Source organism: Dysidea avara, chromosome 6 (assembly GCF_963678975.1).
Source record: "Dysidea avara chromosome 6, odDysAvar1.4, whole genome shotgun sequence".
In the NCBI taxonomy this organism is placed as follows: domain Eukaryota; kingdom Metazoa; phylum Porifera; class Demospongiae; order Dictyoceratida; family Dysideidae; genus Dysidea; species Dysidea avara.
In genome coordinates this window covers 18473028-18490328 of record NC_089277.1, presented here as the reverse complement: position 1 = coordinate 18490328, position 17301 = coordinate 18473028, and the positions used below count along the sequence as shown (strand labels likewise).

General features: G+C 37.6%; 2 protein-coding genes across 2 annotated transcripts; both read left to right on the top strand.

The window, feature by feature from the left end:
* The first annotated feature begins 107 nt into the window (after positions 1–107).
* Positions 108–4369, top strand: LOC136257792 (uncharacterized). Its single transcript, XM_066051101.1, has 2 exons — positions 108–258; positions 3061–4369. The coding sequence occupies exons 1-2, from the start codon at positions 177–179 to the stop codon at positions 4284–4286; spliced, it is 1308 nt and encodes a 435-aa protein (XP_065907173.1). The 5' UTR covers positions 108–176; the 3' UTR covers positions 4287–4369.
* A 3829-nt stretch (positions 4370–8198) lies between these two features.
* LOC136259308 (zinc finger MYM-type protein 1-like) lies at positions 8199–9320 on the top strand. Its single transcript, XM_066052800.1, has one exon. The coding sequence runs from the start codon at positions 8199–8201 to the stop codon at positions 9318–9320; it is 1122 nt and encodes a 373-aa protein (XP_065908872.1).
* Positions 9321–17301: the final 7981 nt, after the last annotated feature.

Sequence of the window (17301 nt, the reverse complement as noted above, 5' to 3'; positions counted from 1 at the left end):
GGTGCCTCAGCAATGGGACAGCGTAAATAACTATAATACGTAGTATTTCTTTATTTTGTGATTTGATAATTTCTAGTCTTCACTTTTGGCGCACGAGACTAAACGAATATGCGCATATAGAATTAATTAAGTTTGTTTTTCATATATAAATCAGTAAATCACTAAACGACACTTGAATGGACTGTAAGATACTTATGAAAGCATCGGCTGAAGGCCGCATTCCGCCAGGAACAGTGCACGCAGGAGTGAACGTTAAAGGTGAGATCAATGTGTACGCACCATCCCGGGAGACCAGGCATCCGAACCGAGGGTTGGCATTTCTCGCAAGGAACTGGTGATCACTAGTCTGGCGCTGCCCGCCCCTTCGCAAAAAGTAAGATTACTTTGTGCGAAGGGGCAGGCGGCGCCAGACTAAATCATGATCCCATACCAGGGGCGTGCCAAGGAGGGTTTGCACTTTTTCAGATTGCAGTAGTAGTCTGAGTGCTACGTACATAGTCTCTTATTATGGACTCTTGATATTATGCATAATGCATATCTGGTCAACTTTGGCAACTGAACTTATTTACCTGATCTCAAAATCACACACACACACACACCGACACACACACACGCTACATACCCTACACACACACTACACACACACACTACACACACACACTACACACACACACTACACACACACTACACACACACAGACGATACAAGCATATTTACAGCACAAGGTACAGTATACATTTAATGAATTCATTGTATAGATTAGCTATGAAATTACAAGAACATACATTTTGTGCTTTTACTGTGTATGCTTTTGATAGTATAACACTATAAAGGGAGATGGAGTCATATTTACTGACAATGTGACATTAAATGCATTTAAATCTGTTAGGAGATGCCCTCCACAGGACCAGATCCAAGGTTTGGAAATGAGGTTGAACCATGCAGCATATGTGACTGGATCTGTGAAAAGGGGTCTTATAGCCTTTCCAATTGCATGTACTTAGCAATCCATAACTTTACTTGTGATTATATATGGTACCAGACTGAAATTTGGTCACTTTACACTCCTAACAGCGTTGAAACCGGGTTGGGTCATCCGGGTCACATTTTCTCCTGGTCATCCGGGTCTGACCCGGTTTACAATTTATCCGGGTCTGACCCGGATTGGATCACGTGAGAAACGAAATTGTTCGTTTGACGACGTGGAAACTTATAAACTCTATCGTATAGCTCTTTTGTGAGCCACGCCCACTTATCGCATTACCAACATATGCTCAGCCACGCTCATTTGTTAGTAAGTGTAGTATGTAGCACGAAATTGAGGGTATCTATGGTGAGGGGTAGCTATTGTCAGTAGGTGAAGACCTTTTTTTTTTGGTCTTCAACCTACACAGCTAGGCTGAAGTTGCAATGTTTACTCAACACGAATCGAACGCTCAAAATGTAGACTCGTTCGCTCGCTCGAGACTAGCCGAAACATGTCTCGGCTTTAATTAATCCGGGTCACATCCGGGTCAAATCCGGGTCTGACCCAGATTGCTATCCGGGTCAGTGGGTCATCCGGGTCAGCAGTAGTGACCCGGTTTCAACGTTGACTCCTAACATAGCATTATTCCTGGATGTAATTTTAAGACAATAGGTTAAACACATGATGAGTTATGACTTGTTAAACTTGGAAATTTAGAAATGCTATAATACCCCAAGTAATTTAACTGTTTTATTAGAGTACCTTGAAGTATTTCTTTAGTGGTGATTGTAGAGAGGGGAAAAGGCATGTATTCCCCTTACCCTTTTGGATTCAGTTGTTTTACTTGAACATCATTAACTGTTAAAGTATTGGGCCTATTGGCTATTGTGTGTTGTAGGGTTAAGGACAGGGTCCACTTAATCTCTGGGCACCCCTCCGGATCTACCTCTACCCTAAGATCATAGAATTTTATATTATTGGCCATGCTACATATGCCATGGTACCTTTGAGATTGCAGTTTCAGTATGGGAACATCAGTTCCATTTGAACATTGTGCCATGTTGCATGATGCATCAACAGGTTAACAGATTACATCATATAAATTATCATTTTCAAATGACATTCGCCACATTAATATTACAGTGTACCATATAGATGAAAATATCTCAAGTGCTACTTTAATATACCTGGTCTAGTATAGTAGTCCACCCACACAGATAGTCAAAAATCAATGTTAATGCACTGTAAATGTTGTCATCTGCTCTGCTGCTTTTTCATGCTGGTCTTTTGTGGATTACCAGCTTGTGTGCAGTCCAAAAGGTCATTGCAGCTTGGCTCTGTTGCCCTACATAAAATGTAACTGATTATAGTATTTGGAGTCTCTGGATGTATTTCAGCAGTACAGTCAGCTTACTACATTGTGTTCTTGCCTCTAATGTCTTGAAGTTCAAGTTGTTTCCATGTATCCTTCACCCCCTCATACAATTGTCGCTTCCCAAATCGAATCTGAAGATCTTATGGGCAATCTGTAATCTGAATGTTTTTAGATACAGTATAACTAACGATGTGAGCGCAGAACTGCAGAAATCCCAAAATGGCTGTTCTATATATGTATCACAGTATTTTGTTGTCTAGTCTTGCCAGCCAGCCTATGTTATTTCTTGAACCTGACCCTAATGCTAACCTTAGCTTTGCCTATTAAGCATAATGACTGTCTGTTTGAAGGTGAGTTTTTGGTGAGTTTGAGGTGAGTTAAGGTTTACCTGGTTTCACCAGATTGTTTGCTTTGCTCACTCCAACTCTAGATTGCCTCAAACTCACCAAAAGCTTACCTTCATACAACTTGATACTTGAGTTATGATGGGTGAGTACCAGACAAATAGCCACTACATTAATTATAGAACATCCCTTCCCTATTTAGTTTGGGTAATTGATATATATATATATATATATACTAGTTTGTTATTGTACATCTTTTATTTACCTTCAGAAATTTCAAAGAACCTGTCTTTAAATTTAATTAAACTACACTGCATTGTAATATACATCACTATTTTACCATCCCACTTGAAGGTGCAAATTTTATTTTATAGGTGAGACCCTCTACATTGCTCAGTATGAGCCTCGTCGTTATGTTGATGAATATCCTTTTGGGGTTGTCACACCTTCACAAGAAATGATAGCATACTGTGACTACAGTAACACAAGTGACAAGGAGTTAACACTGAAGCTTTGTGTGAGGTATGAAGCATTGACTGGTACAGATTGTGTAGTGTTTTATTGGAAGCCGTGTGATGAATATTCTGAGAAAGTCCCTAAATATTTTCCGAAAGATATTGTGTGCTCCAAAAAAACGCGTAAACCACTTTTCTACTTTGTTGCTCAGGTTGACCCCCATATTATCAAGGAGAGCAGAGTGGTAGGAAGTTATACTAAAAGCAAATTCCCAGCAGATTTTGATGGTCCACTTGTTGGATTTGGACAAGCATGGTATGATGAAGGCACTCTTGTACAAGGCCATCACACACCTATAAACACTTTTAAGGTTCATGTACCTTACGATGGAAAGATATATGAAGTGTCCAAATTTTCATTTCTTTGCTCATATCAAATGCCCAGCTTAAGTCATTTTACATATCCAAGAGATGAGTGGGTGAAAATGTTTGGTCTTGGTCTTCCACCTAATGCATTTCCTGCTGGCATTGCCCCTGATGGAGACGTGTTGTATGTTGGTAGAGGAGAGCGCCCTAATTATTCATATCCCAATCATAATGAATCAGTACCAGGTTATGTGATAAGTTGGGACATGTGTCTTCATGTTACCTGGGATCAAGAGGAACATATTTATGACACCAATGATGGGTTTGGAATGTTAGTAATGGAAAATCCAGAGCTGTTTGAATGGGTTGTAGACTCTCGAGGAAATGTGCCACATAATGCTGTCATCGGTGGTCATGGTGAGTTTGCTCATTTGTACTTCATTGGTCGTACAGTAACTGGTAGTGACCTATCAGTTGGAAAAGGGCGCAAAGATGCTCCCATTAAATTACCACATGATAGGGTTGCTAATACACAGTTGGTGGGAAAGATTGATAACGGCCATGGAAGCTTGTGTGTTATATGGAATGGTGATGAGTACTACTATGAGTCATATGAAGTATTAGTGTTGAACAAGAGATATTCACCAAAAAACTTGAAACGTCTTTGTCGTAATGCTATCATCACTGCCACAATGGGTATGTCTGACCGACTTGAACAGTTGGATCTTCCTACTCAGCTAAAGGATTTCTGCAAAGTGACTGGCCGTGTGGTTGATTAATTATTCAAACAAAATCTTTTCAGTTGGTTTGTATTTTCAGTTACAATAGATAAATAGCACTAAATGATCATTCATAACTTTCAGCATTTTCACAATCGTATAGAGAGTACTCTTTTTGCTTACCCCCTCCTAAGCATACTATTAAAATGTTGATGTTATGGCTCAGGGTTTTCTTCATACATCTGCCTGCTAATCCTCTGACTCATCAGAAAGTAGGCATTGAGAGAATGCTGATCATTAACTCATTATCTAATAGCCTTGTGTACACTACTTGGCTGTGTAGCCAGCTCCTGAAGAGTTCGGCTGCAGCTCAGCCTTCACCACCTTAAACATTTTAACCAAACACTACTAAATTATTGAACAACATTTTTATCCCATGCAATTTTCAGCCCTTAATTATTATACATTTAATTGGCTTTGTTACACTACTGAATGCAGATGTCCCATGAAGGTAATGAGATATGGGCATTATCTAAAAAATTGCACATAGCTATGTATGTATAATGCATAGATTGATGCTGAATATATATGTATTAGTGGAGGAAATCAACTAATAACTTATTGCCAACGACAAGGACATGTACAGTGTCATCATCGTCAGTGCTATCTGACCAGGTACCCTTTAGAAGGCTATGCATTATATAAAAGCTGTTAATACAGGGACTTACAATCTTGACAGTTAAACATAGTTAAAAACAGAAAAAATCCCACAGCCAATGGTGACTTGATTCTCTTACAACTTTCCCTGTGCTGAAAGATCCATGACAGCTGGGATATTAAATTCTGCATTCTAACTGAACTTAATCAACAACTGAACCCACCCCTGCTAATATGATCATGTATTATAATGGTCACAACCTCAGTTACAGTGGCTTATTTTTTAGTTGTACAATAATAAATTTTGGCATGTAAGCAACTGTGTAAAAAGAAAATCTTTCAACGATTACTACAATTTTACCACTTTCAAAATTAACAGGTATGTCAAATAACTATATATATAACCTTCCTGCTTCATCATTCTTTTACTGTGATGCATGCATTTTCACTTTATAGTGCAGCATATCTATTCTGTGCATTGCTTCTGCCTGTTGTGCTAACATACAGTAATAGGCTGTTGCTTATATTCATGTAGTCAAGATTCTGATTCCGGGCTATAGCCAGCTTTCTACCTAAATCCCTAGCTATTGGAATAACATTTATGACTGTATTAAACACCATCTGCTTACAAGAATCTAGGGGGATTCAAAGGGTTCCATTGATCCCCCTTCCTTTTGGAAGAGAATTGATGGGATACTAACAATTAAATGCATTTTGTTTGCATTCAGTAAAACCACAACCAGTTTATCATAATCAGTCAAAGAAATACTCATTGCAAGACTTTGCAGTGGCTAAACCTCATTGTACTGCAAAAGTACTTACAGCTGCTATATTTTCATGCAATAAGTGCCTCTAAAAGGAATTACGTATACATATTGTTAATCTTAAAAAAGGCTTTCGAGTGCTAGCTTGTGTCAACATTGCTATACAGGGAGCAAATGTTTGCTATGAACCATTCCAACTAGCTATAGACTGAAGTTATAGTTGTCACACTCCAGAGTGGAACTACATTTTTGAAAAGTCTGGATCCTCTTCTGAATAGACAGAATTTTGAGCACTGTGACAAGATAACAGGTAAGCAGGGCTTGCTAGTGTAATAAACTTCTACATGAGCTGGTTAAATATGGCACAATACATAACTAGATTCAACAGTTTATGATGAAGCAAAAAGGTCATCCAATAAGCATGAGTACCAGATTGCAGTAATGTATCTCAATAGCAATTAAATTTTTATGGCTGTAACCATTAATGACTGATTTTTCTCTGCTGACACAACATGTCTGAGTGGGCCTTGTGTTCCTAAACAGTGGTGAAGCTAGAAATTTTCAGAGGGTACCACTCAATTTCAGCCTAGCTGTAAGTTGAAGACCAAGAAAAAAGGCCCCTACCTGCTGTTGAAAAGTATATGTAGCTTCGCCAGTAGAAGAAGTCCTAATATAATAATACACTATGTATAACTCTTGGTGATTTTATCACCCACAAATAAATTAGGGGCTTGCACTATTTTTCAGCTGAAACCATTGCAACTCCCCTCAGAGGCGACTCTACGGGGGGCACAGGCCCCCCTTGTTCAAAATGTAGCACTTCATATAATACAGCTAACTAACACTCACTGATAGGCTACCACATTATTTAAAGTTTGTAAACATCTAATCATATCTTCAATGATGTGCGTACATTGATATCTCAGGGGCGGATCCAGGGGGGTTCAAAGGGTTCCATGGAACCCCCCTTTTGTGTCAGCTTCAGTGAAGCAGAATCGAAACTCTCTAATAGAGCAGTCACCCTAATAGAACATTCACTATAAAAAAATATAGAAATCAAGCTTGAATAATGCAACTTACAGACTTGTATCGGTACTAAATTGAGCTGAACAGACGAGGAAGGGTACTTAAAATTGCTGAGGCCTTTTTTTTTTTTTTTTGGTCTCAGCTTTAGAAATTGTGAAGTATAGTCAGCAAAACTAAAGTGGAACTCCCCTTTTTGAAAGTCTGGATCCGCCCCTGTATCTTACCTTTGAACTTGCTGAAAACTGGCGCCATACGTATCATTCTAAATAATGCTCACCCACGTGTACAAATATTACATTTTGATAGTGGGTTTTTATTTTGTTTAACTATTAATTTTTGCTTGTTCTCGGGTGTTCTAGTGTCTAGTGTGTATATACTATTGATGAGTCAGTTGAGCATTTTAAAATATGTTTCTAGTAGTTGTGACTTGAATGAAGGTGAGTCAGGTACATCAGAATCAGATACAGAGAGTTATCCTGAGTCATCATGTGGACAAACTAGTGTACTGTCATCTGATTCACCTTGTTGTTCTCAGTCTATTGCAAATGCAGAAACAAATAATGATTTAAACGATCTTTCTTTACCTCTGCCAAGTAATGAGACTGAAAGAAATGCACGTATCAGGAAAGGCCCTTACCAACCTCGACTGAATAATTACACTGTAACAAGGCACAATGGAAAGGCAAGAAGTTTCTGTCAACGATGGTATGATTTTTATAACTGGTTGGAATATTCTCCTATCACCAACAAAATGTATTGCTTTTTTTGCCGTATATTTGCTCACAAAGTAATGGGCCCTGGTAATACAGGCACAATTGATCCAGCATTTGCGACAAATGGGACTCAAGCTCAACGATGGAAAAAAGCTAGAAGTGCTCTATCAAAGCACCAAAGTTGTTTTGTGCACAAACAATCTGCTTTGTTCCACACCGATTTTCTAAAATATATTCCAATTAACCTTCAGTTGGATAAAGCTGCTGCAGAAAATGTTTCTAGGCTGGAAAAGCAGCAGGAATGTAATAGAAACATTTTGTATCGTATAATAGATGTTGTGTTGCTTTTAGCAAAAACAGGTCATCCTTTACATGGCTATCGGGAACACAGTGACTCAAACAATAAAGGATTGTTTTAGAAGTTACAGAACTACTAGCAAAATATGATATCGTTTTAAAGAACCATTTTGAGAAAGGCCCACGAAATGCTATGTATACATCCATGATGATTCAAAATGACTTAATAGCTGCAATTTATGAAAACATGATCGCTCTTATTAAGGAAGAATTATCTGCAGCTAATTGCTTTAGTGTTATGATGGATGAGTCTAGTGATCTGAGTCATAAAGAACAGGTATCAGTTGTTGTAAGGTATGTAGATAAGAATTACATAATTCAGGAATGTTTAGTTGACATTGAACATACTGATAGCACAGACTCTGAAACTGTTTCAAATTTTACTAAAAAGCCTTTCTAAAGTTGGTTTAAACATTGACAAATTAATAGGCCAATGCTACGATGGAGCAAGCAACATGCGTGGTGTAAATGCTGGAGTGCAGGCCAAAGTTAAAGCTGCTCAACCTAAAGCTATTTATAGTCACTGTTATGCCCACTGTGTTAATCTGGTACTTGTGGAAGCTACATCCACTAATCAGTATACCAGAAATTTTTTTGGTGTGTTGCAAAATCTTTACAATTTCCTTGAAGCTAGTCCACACAGACACAGTAAACTTGAATCACTGATGCTTGAGTTAAAATCTAAACCACGGATTAAAAGTCACAAAAAATTATCAGACACAAGGTGGGGTTGTAGGAGTGATGCTATTCAAGCTGTATATGAAAACTTTACAGCTATTAAAAAGGCATTAGAAGAAATTGAGGAGCAAAGCTCGGATGGCCGAGTTGCTGCAGATGCTGGCGGACTTGTGTTTTCAATAATGAAGTTTGAGTTCTGCATATGCCTTGTAGTTTTAAAGGATATTCTTTTTAAATGCCGCACTGTTAGTGATTATCTTCAAAGAGAAGATATTGATATAGTCAGTGCTTTACAAGTTGTAGATACAACAGTCAAAACCATAAAAGAAATGCGAAATGAAGCTAAGTTCAAGTTATTCTACGATGAAGCTACTGAATTTGCTGACAATGTTGGAATAGAGATTTCTGAGCCTAGAGCAAGAAAAATTAGTTATTGTTTAGATGCAAATTGGTCTGTGGAGCATACACCTGCCACTTATCAAGACAGGCTGCGTGTTTGTTTCTTTTATGAAGTCTTAGATATAATTTTAAATGAATTTCAGTCAAGGTTTAATCAAGAATCAAGAATTTACTTGTCATTGTTGGGGGATTTACAAAAACGAAAGCTTTCATCGGATTCTCTATTTGCTGAAATATCAGCTCATTTTTCATTGGATCTAGCTTCCTTAAAATATGAAAGCTCACTTTTTGTTAACGATTGTGCTATTGATGCCACAAAACCTTACAAAATGCTTAAACAGTTAGCAGAGCATAACAGACCAAATGTCTACATAGAACTAACGTCTTTGTTAGTTAAACTATGCACTATACCCTTTACAAGTGCTTCCTGTGAAAGAGCCTTTCCAAACTTGTGCTACTTAAATCTAAACTCAGAACTACCAAGTGTCAAGAGCGGTTAGTGGGTCTCATGCTGCCTTTTGTTGAAACATTGCTGAAAAACTGAGTCCTCCAAATATTTTACAACAATTTGCAGGGAGTGGAAATCGAAGACTTGATTTTGGTTTTTAATTGTTAGCTACACTTTGTATATTTTAATATTTTTACGTGGACATGCAGAATGCCATTCACATTGCCTATAAGGTTCACCTCAATCACTTGGTTATGTACTATAATAGTCTAATGTAAGGATGCAAATACAGTAAAGAACTAGTATCTGAGGTTCGTATATATATGTACATATAGTGACCATTTCTATGACTGACTTTAAAAATGCATCCTTCTAAAGTAAATGTTTTAAAATTTCCTGCCACCAGACCTCTAGCAGGAACATACATTAATTAAGGTGAGCATGTGCCCCTCTGTTTGACAACTCTAGAATCACCAGTGACTCCCCTTATCCGCCACTGCTGAACCTTGCTGCCAAACTGACTAGATTACACATTATGCAATCAATTAGTATGACATCATTGATTTTGTGTATTCTACAAGATTGGTTTGTATTCTAAGCCACCACCAAACATGTTGCTTTCAGTTTGTCAAGCACAGACAGGTTACAAGTTAATTTGTGTTAGCTACTTTTATTCCTAAAGCATGTTAGATTTAGTGTGGTCCTGTATAATTATAGGTTCAAATTCTATGCCTACACTAAGGCAACTTCGAATTGTTGCATTGCAATAAATTGCTACATCAAAAATTGATCATTTTAAAGTTCCTTGAACACAGAAGAACAAAGTCCACCAATATCATGTTCTATATACAAAATTATCAGCAATATTGTCTCAACTGACTTTTCCAATCATCTTCATAGAAGCTTTACCAGAACAAGAGGCCATCAAATGAGATTTATGACTATTCCTGCTATAAGAAACACCTACTATCACTCCTTCCTACCCACAGCTATTCAACTATGGAACTCTCTGTCAGAAGAAACAGTTAATTCTCCTAACTTACATTCATTTATTAACTTATTAAGTGTACGTTAACTTGATATGCAGCATAACAAAAAATTAAATTAAAGGTATGAAACTTTAGTTACCAGATATATTATACTGTAGGTAGCTATATGTGTTGCACTGGAATGGATCAGGTATTGTATGCATGCACTGGCATGGCAAACTGACTTTACAACTTCATTAAAGCCATTCAACTGGTCTGTTTATACTACGTACCATCAGATCACCAATAACTACAAAGCAAGTTGGGACATCCCAGGAGAAATTTTAGTTACCTGATGATCAAGAAACACGATTTCACAATGCCACATGCAGTTAGTGCATTAGGATTCGGGGTGTGTCTATAATCTATGGTATGAGCAACAGAGAGAGAAGCCATTAATATTGATGTATAACAAAGTTAAGGCCAGTAGCGCAGCCAGGCCTCCACGAATGGGTGGGCACACTCACACATTTCATCATTCCATGCAACTAGCACAAATTCGAGTCCATCCTTATAGTGGACTCTACATACATTCGATTTTAAAACTATTTCAAAAGTGTATAAATGTATCTGGCTATCTAATAATACGCTACGCTGCTGTTCCTGCAGCTTATTTCACTAGTCTAATGCTATTGCATGAATAGTATAGAAGCTAGAAATCAAAACTAACTTATTACACCTTCTTGCCTTGGTCTCCTTTAACTCATCTGAATGCTTGTACACAACTCTTTATACTCCAGCTTGACTCTTGAGATAATCGTATGGCTTATTTCAAGCACTAATTGCAATAATTTTCACCTCCAACCGACTGAACACCATTAATTTTTTTTGTCTATCATTTTAAGTCACTTCATCCCGCCAACAAAAGAACATCTGTGCCGCAGCTGTTGCTCACAATTCAATATTCTAGATGTGAAAAATACGAGTGGATTCCTCCTTCGTGTTCCTCTCTTCCCGCCTAAAATTTGAATCACATGATGTTGTGCATTAAATAGAAACACCAAAATTACTTGGATCACGTGACTAACTTATACCAATATCAACCGCTGATTTACAAAATTATCACGCTACCAAGGTATGCACTGTTTGTCTCTTGTTTGTAATAACAAAAGCTAGTGGGCGCCGCTCTCCTAGAGAAATTTGGGTGGGCACGTGCCCACCCAGGCCCACCCTTGGCTATGCCACTGGTTAAGGCCAATTGTTAGTTTCTTATCCCCACCCGCATTGCTGTTTTTCTTACCTCATCAAGGATTTGTTGCAGCACTGGTGGCTCAGGGAGGTCAATTAGCACATTTATAGTTTGTACCTTGCTAGAGCAGTCTAAGAAAATTGCATTTTGAGTCATTTTAGCTTCTAGCTAGCTAATTCAGCTATCTAGTTAGTAAAAAATTAATAAAAATCTGCCCTCCAGTACTGCTATTTTGAGTACAGGAGGATGAGAAACTAATAATTAAGTTTATGTAGCCTAAGTTACAAAATAAATAGAGTAACTGGTCATTCAAAGGACACCATCACATGGGCATCGTTATATCAGCCGGGCCAGGCTACTATAGCTGCAGCTGAAACTGCTCTACTTTGAAGCATTACTTGCTCTTGCATAAAAATTATAGGAGCATAGCTCAGCCACCGTGGATTAGAGAGTTGCACTTTTAGAGGCCTTCCGGACCATCGATTAACAGAGGAGTGATACATGTGCTGGACAACAAAGGAATTACTTCCATATCGCAAAGAAATGTTATCTTTTTAGCTAACTACATGTCAGTCCATGCACATCATTCTATGCAGTCAGCCCTGTGGTTGGCAACGAGTAGTCAGCCCCTCCCTCCCTTTTAATGCAGTCATAAAGGCGCCAAGTATATAGCTAACCCTCAATACACGATATAGCCAGCTACAAAATGCACAAATTCCAGTACATATTGCTTTGGTAAATGGTATGTTATGGCATTTGAAGTCATCAATGACACATTTTAATAAGAAAGACTTCATAATGTATATGCATTAGCAGCTACTACAAAAATCAATCACGAGTGCATTAGCTAGCTAATCACATTCAGGGTTGACTGCAATTCTATAAAGTTTTCTGTAGGCTCAGGCTCCTAAAGCCAGGCAAACTTGATTACTTGTTTCTCATCCACAAATCCTACGATGCCCATGTGATGGTATCCTTTGAATGACCAGTTACTCTATTTATTTTGTAACTTAGGCTACATAAACTTAATTATTAGTTTCTCATCCTCCTGTACTCAAAATAGCAGTATGGGAGGGCAGATTTTTATTAATTTTTTACTAACTAGATAGCTGAATTAGCTAGCTAGAAAGAAATTAGCTAGAAAGTGATTTGTAATCAATTGAAGTGCTTTCTTTTCAATCACTTTCTAGCTAATCACTTTCTTCTTTTTTGTTCTGTAAGCTCCTAGAACAAATGGAAGCCAAGCAGTACTACTCTGCATTGAAGACTCTTGAGCAGCTGAAGCACACCCATCTACCTCAGGTTAGCGGGTAAGCAGTTAACATAGTAACAGTGCGATGAGTGGTGCCACTGCATAGATGTGATTCTTCTCAGTATTTTATTCTTTTACATTTGTTATACTATTCCATAGTAAATTAAATATCCACCATGGTCAACTACCTTTGCACCAGACCAAGGAATTCGGATAAGTGGATGGCACATTATATTATGTAGTAATGATTGTAACAATGATAAGGAGAGGCTCTTTTGATGGTGCATATACCATTGCGAGAATTGAAATCCAAAAGCTAAATTAGCTAGAAAGTGATTTGTAATCAACTGAAGTGCTTTCTTCCTTAACAACCGACTGTAATTTGATAGGCTTAAAAAGAGGGTCCTATAAAATGCATGAATGACTAATTTAAAATGCAAGTACTATTATAACAACATACTTCACTGTCTACAGCACACTTTCAAGCTCCATTTTGTGACTAGTAAGTTTATTTTGCAGACTTGTCATTTTGATTCCAATCTCTTCATCAGCCATTATAGTCTTTTGGTTTTGTAATTCTAATTTTTCAGCTGATGCCTGAAATTCTTCTGCAATTGCTTTGCTTTTTTTAAGTTCAGCTTGGAGATAATTTCGTTGTTTATAAAGCTTAAAGCTTTAATGAAAAAATATGTATAAAAATACCTACACCTGTATATACTTACATGCTTTAAGATAGTGTCGTCTGTCTGAGATTTATGTGATATCTCTTCCAGTGGTCTTTTCTTAATGGATTTTTAAAAAATGCTCATATGTAACAACACAGTCATTTTCATCATGGTTGTAATATACAGTTTATAAATGATAGTTTAGCAATTTAATGCAAGATATTTTGTAAATTGGAAAGAATATGCCAGACTGCCAAATAGATTGACGGTGAAGTTTACAATGGGCAGAATTAAAATAATTCCTTAAGCTGCAAATTTGTTAATCCTGCTAATATTTACAGTAAGACCTCCATTATGCAAATACATGTACATCCTGTACCTGGTGCCAGTTAAAATATATATATATATTCACAATGGCGGATCCAGGATGGGGTATTTGGGGCAAATGCCCCCCCCCCCCCCCCCCCCCCCCCACCACCACCACCACCTTGTGGAGGAGCCAGCCACGCTTCTGATTAAAATATATAGCTACTAAACTTTGTCAGGCCAAGATCAGTTTATCAACCCATGAAAATGACTGGTTATGCACATTTTACTACAAATTCACCTGAACCAAAGCGAATGAAAGTCAAACTAACTGTAGAATTGTCACCCAGCACCTTCTTCCGTACTAAGCGCCTCTAAAAATAATTATCGTGTTGCTGTTTAAGACATTTAAACAGCGTTTAAGACATTTAAACAGTGTTTAAGACTTCACAACCATCTGAAAAAAGGCCAAAATGGCAAAGATCAACAGTGAGACACTACTATGAGGTAATTATTTGCTGCTTCAAAAATGCAACACTGAACTAGAGATTCTGGCTCTCCCCAACCACCTACAACTTACCCTGTTTGTGCCCCTCCCCTTGCCAGCTCCTGGATTCGCCCCTGATTCAGATAAGTGAATTTGTTTAGAGTCTTAGTTTTTCATCCCCACCTACATTTCTGTTTTACATATTGCATCAATGATGTTTTGGACCATTGCATGGTGGGTAAATGAAGCTCTTAATATAAGCAGCTTTTAATAAGGCAGAAACTAGGTGGGCCAAACCCAGAAAGTTACATTCTGAGTCATGTGAGCTATCTAATTCAGGTATTGGGTACCTAATAAATATTTAATTTGCCCACCCACGTTACAAATTTGAATATGGGTGGATGAGAGACCAATGATTACATTTAAGTTTACATACAGTAGTTTACATTTTGTACTGTCTTTTGACATTCATAATAATTTTACTTACCATCTTGTCAACAACCTCAAATACAGAGTGGTGTTCTGTCATAGCATCAAACATTACTTCAGGCTGCCAATATATCAACACTTTTATTATTCCCTTTTCATTAAGGTACCCAGTACTCTCTAGGGAAACAGTGCTGAAAATGTCTGCCACACATTTAGGAATAATCCAGTAGATTATGGTAGGGTTGTGTTTGGCTGCCAGTAACCGAAAGCAATGGTGTGTAATGCCACACTTATCCATTAGCAGTGATTGCGTGTCATGCACAACCTGAAGAGAAGGATGATCAGGAAAATTAGCCAACTTAACAGCAAGCAAAGTGCATGCACTTTCATCAGAGGGCACCATATTAGAGAGCAAATAAGAAGGCGTATCATAAAACATGATTGGCTGAAAGGGATCTAACCTAGAATCAAAACTGTCTAGCAATCTAATAGCCTTTTCACATGGACCAGCCAGCATTCTAAGAATTGAGTGGTCACTCCATGTTGAATAGGAGGTCAATTCCAAGACCAGTGACTGAACACTGGTATATCGGTTCATTTTCTCCACATAATCATCAGAGAAGAGACTGATTTTATGTACTTCACTAGCCATCAGATTTCTACACGTTTCCATCAACACTTCTGGATCACATCATTGCAGCAGTTCCCTCACTTTATCAGTGAGGTAGACAAACTCAGTGTACACCACTGATGGGTCAAAATAGTGATTACTGGTAGGGACACTGACTTCAGGTATGTCAGAAACAAGTTGTAATCTGTTATCAGGAGAGACTGATATTCCTGGGATGACTACGCAAGGTAAACTATGGTGCCAATGTAAATCACTCTGATTTTGCTTACCTTTAATTAATTGCTGACAAGTGTCTTGCACCAGTTGACAAAAAGCTAATACTGCCTGTGAGTTGAAGTGCAAAACACACTGCAGTAGCAATCAATTACTCTGCAAACCAGTAGGGACACTTGAAATGATCACTTCGTCATCACTGGATAATAGCCCATGTGAGTAGAGCTTAGGTAGAACTACTTCAGTGTCAACATCATGCAGCATGTGATCAATCAATCCTTTCATTTTGAAGTAGCAGTGTTTAGGTTGGAATACTATTAGAAAAAAGGATCATCAAAAATTTCCAGAATTACAAATGAGAGTGTAATGAACTGATTATGAACTGTTGCAAGCAAAATTATATCTTATGTGAGGCATATACTGAATTATATCATATTGCTTATACTGACATGTATAGTAGAGGCATAACCACACAAAGGCAAGGCTAAAAATACTAATGCACCACATCAGGAATAGCAGGCCTGCACCCAAAGTTGTAGTATGTATGTGTACTTTATCTGCATGCACACAAATTTAAATTATGTACATGTGTGCAACACACTTGTTACATAACGTATTGTACATTTAAACAGCTACACATTTTAAAGGGAAGAAATCTCAACAACCACACTTTACCTGTAGAAATATCTTTAGACCATACATATTTCGGTGAAAAAATGGTTGGAAAACTCCCAAACTTGAGATATACAAATGCATCAAATTGATCGTGGTTGGCTAGTGCTGAACTGTATGCCCGTTGTACAGCTTCCGTAGGAACTAACCACAGAATCTCCACACAACCTGTTTTAATTTTTGGTACTTTGATATCTGCAGTTATAGCTAATTTTTCAAGCTGATACTGATACTTTCTAATGTCTCCAACAGTCAATTCACTTGCATTTTTATCAAATTTTTGAACTACTGTTTCATATTTGCTGGATGGAAATAAATCAATTGCTGGAAAACTTTCAAACGTCTCATCCAATTTCATTTTAGATGTGTGCTCATCATATTTTTCTAGAGCTTGTTTAGCTTCACTGATACCAGTAGCATCAACCATTGCTTTTAGTAAGCGAGTATCAAACCAGTTGAAGTAGCCATAACAACTAAGCACTGCAACAAGTTCATTGAGGTCATGAGAGTTTGTTATCTTCTGAACAAATGCTCCATCACTGGGATACTGCAGGACATCTGGACTTGTAACGTAGAATATGCATGCCATCCGGATGTTAGAAAATTTGGCTTGATCAAACAAGGGGGTTATAATTTCAAATAGCTTGAAAAAAGCATTGTGGTGATTGAGTGAAGAAAAATCAACTTTATTACTGCCCATCATTTCTCTGTCTGGAAGACACACAGTCACAATTATAATAAAACACAATCAACAACATACCTTCAGTGAAAGTTTTCTTCAATTGAGCGAGACTTGTTTTCATTTCCTCTGAAAGTTGTTGACAAACTATATCACCACGTTCTTCCATGATGAGGAGCATTAGGTAGAATGAATTGCAAAACCCAACCGTCAAGTGACTTGATATTTAGTCTACAAACCATTTTGCTTTTGATCTTTTTGTCCCAGGTTTTTCATCAAAGTCATTGTAATCTTCCAAAGTGAATATGCCAACGGATATAAAATGTTGAAAGAGGTTGTCTCCCTGTACTTTTAATCCATTGATTAACTTGACATAACTTTCGCGTAAAACTTTTAACTCAGGTACTACAATGAGAAAATGCACATAATCAACTAATACGTATTTGAGTTCACTTACACAATGTATTGATTTATATAATTTT

Excerpts from the sequence above, each read along its gene's own strand:
- LOC136259308 (XM_066052800.1), top strand. The coding sequence starts at position 8,199 with ATGCGTGGTGTAAATGCTGGAGTGCAGGCCAAAGTTAAAGCTGCTCAA.
- LOC136257792 (XM_066051101.1), top strand. The coding sequence starts at position 177 with ATGGACTGTAAGATACTTATGAAAGCATCGGCTGAAGGCCGCATTCCG. Across the intron at positions 259-3,060 it reads CGCAGGAGTGAACGTTAAAG|GTGAGACCCTCTACATTGCT; the intron begins GTGAGATCAATG and ends TTTATTTTATAG.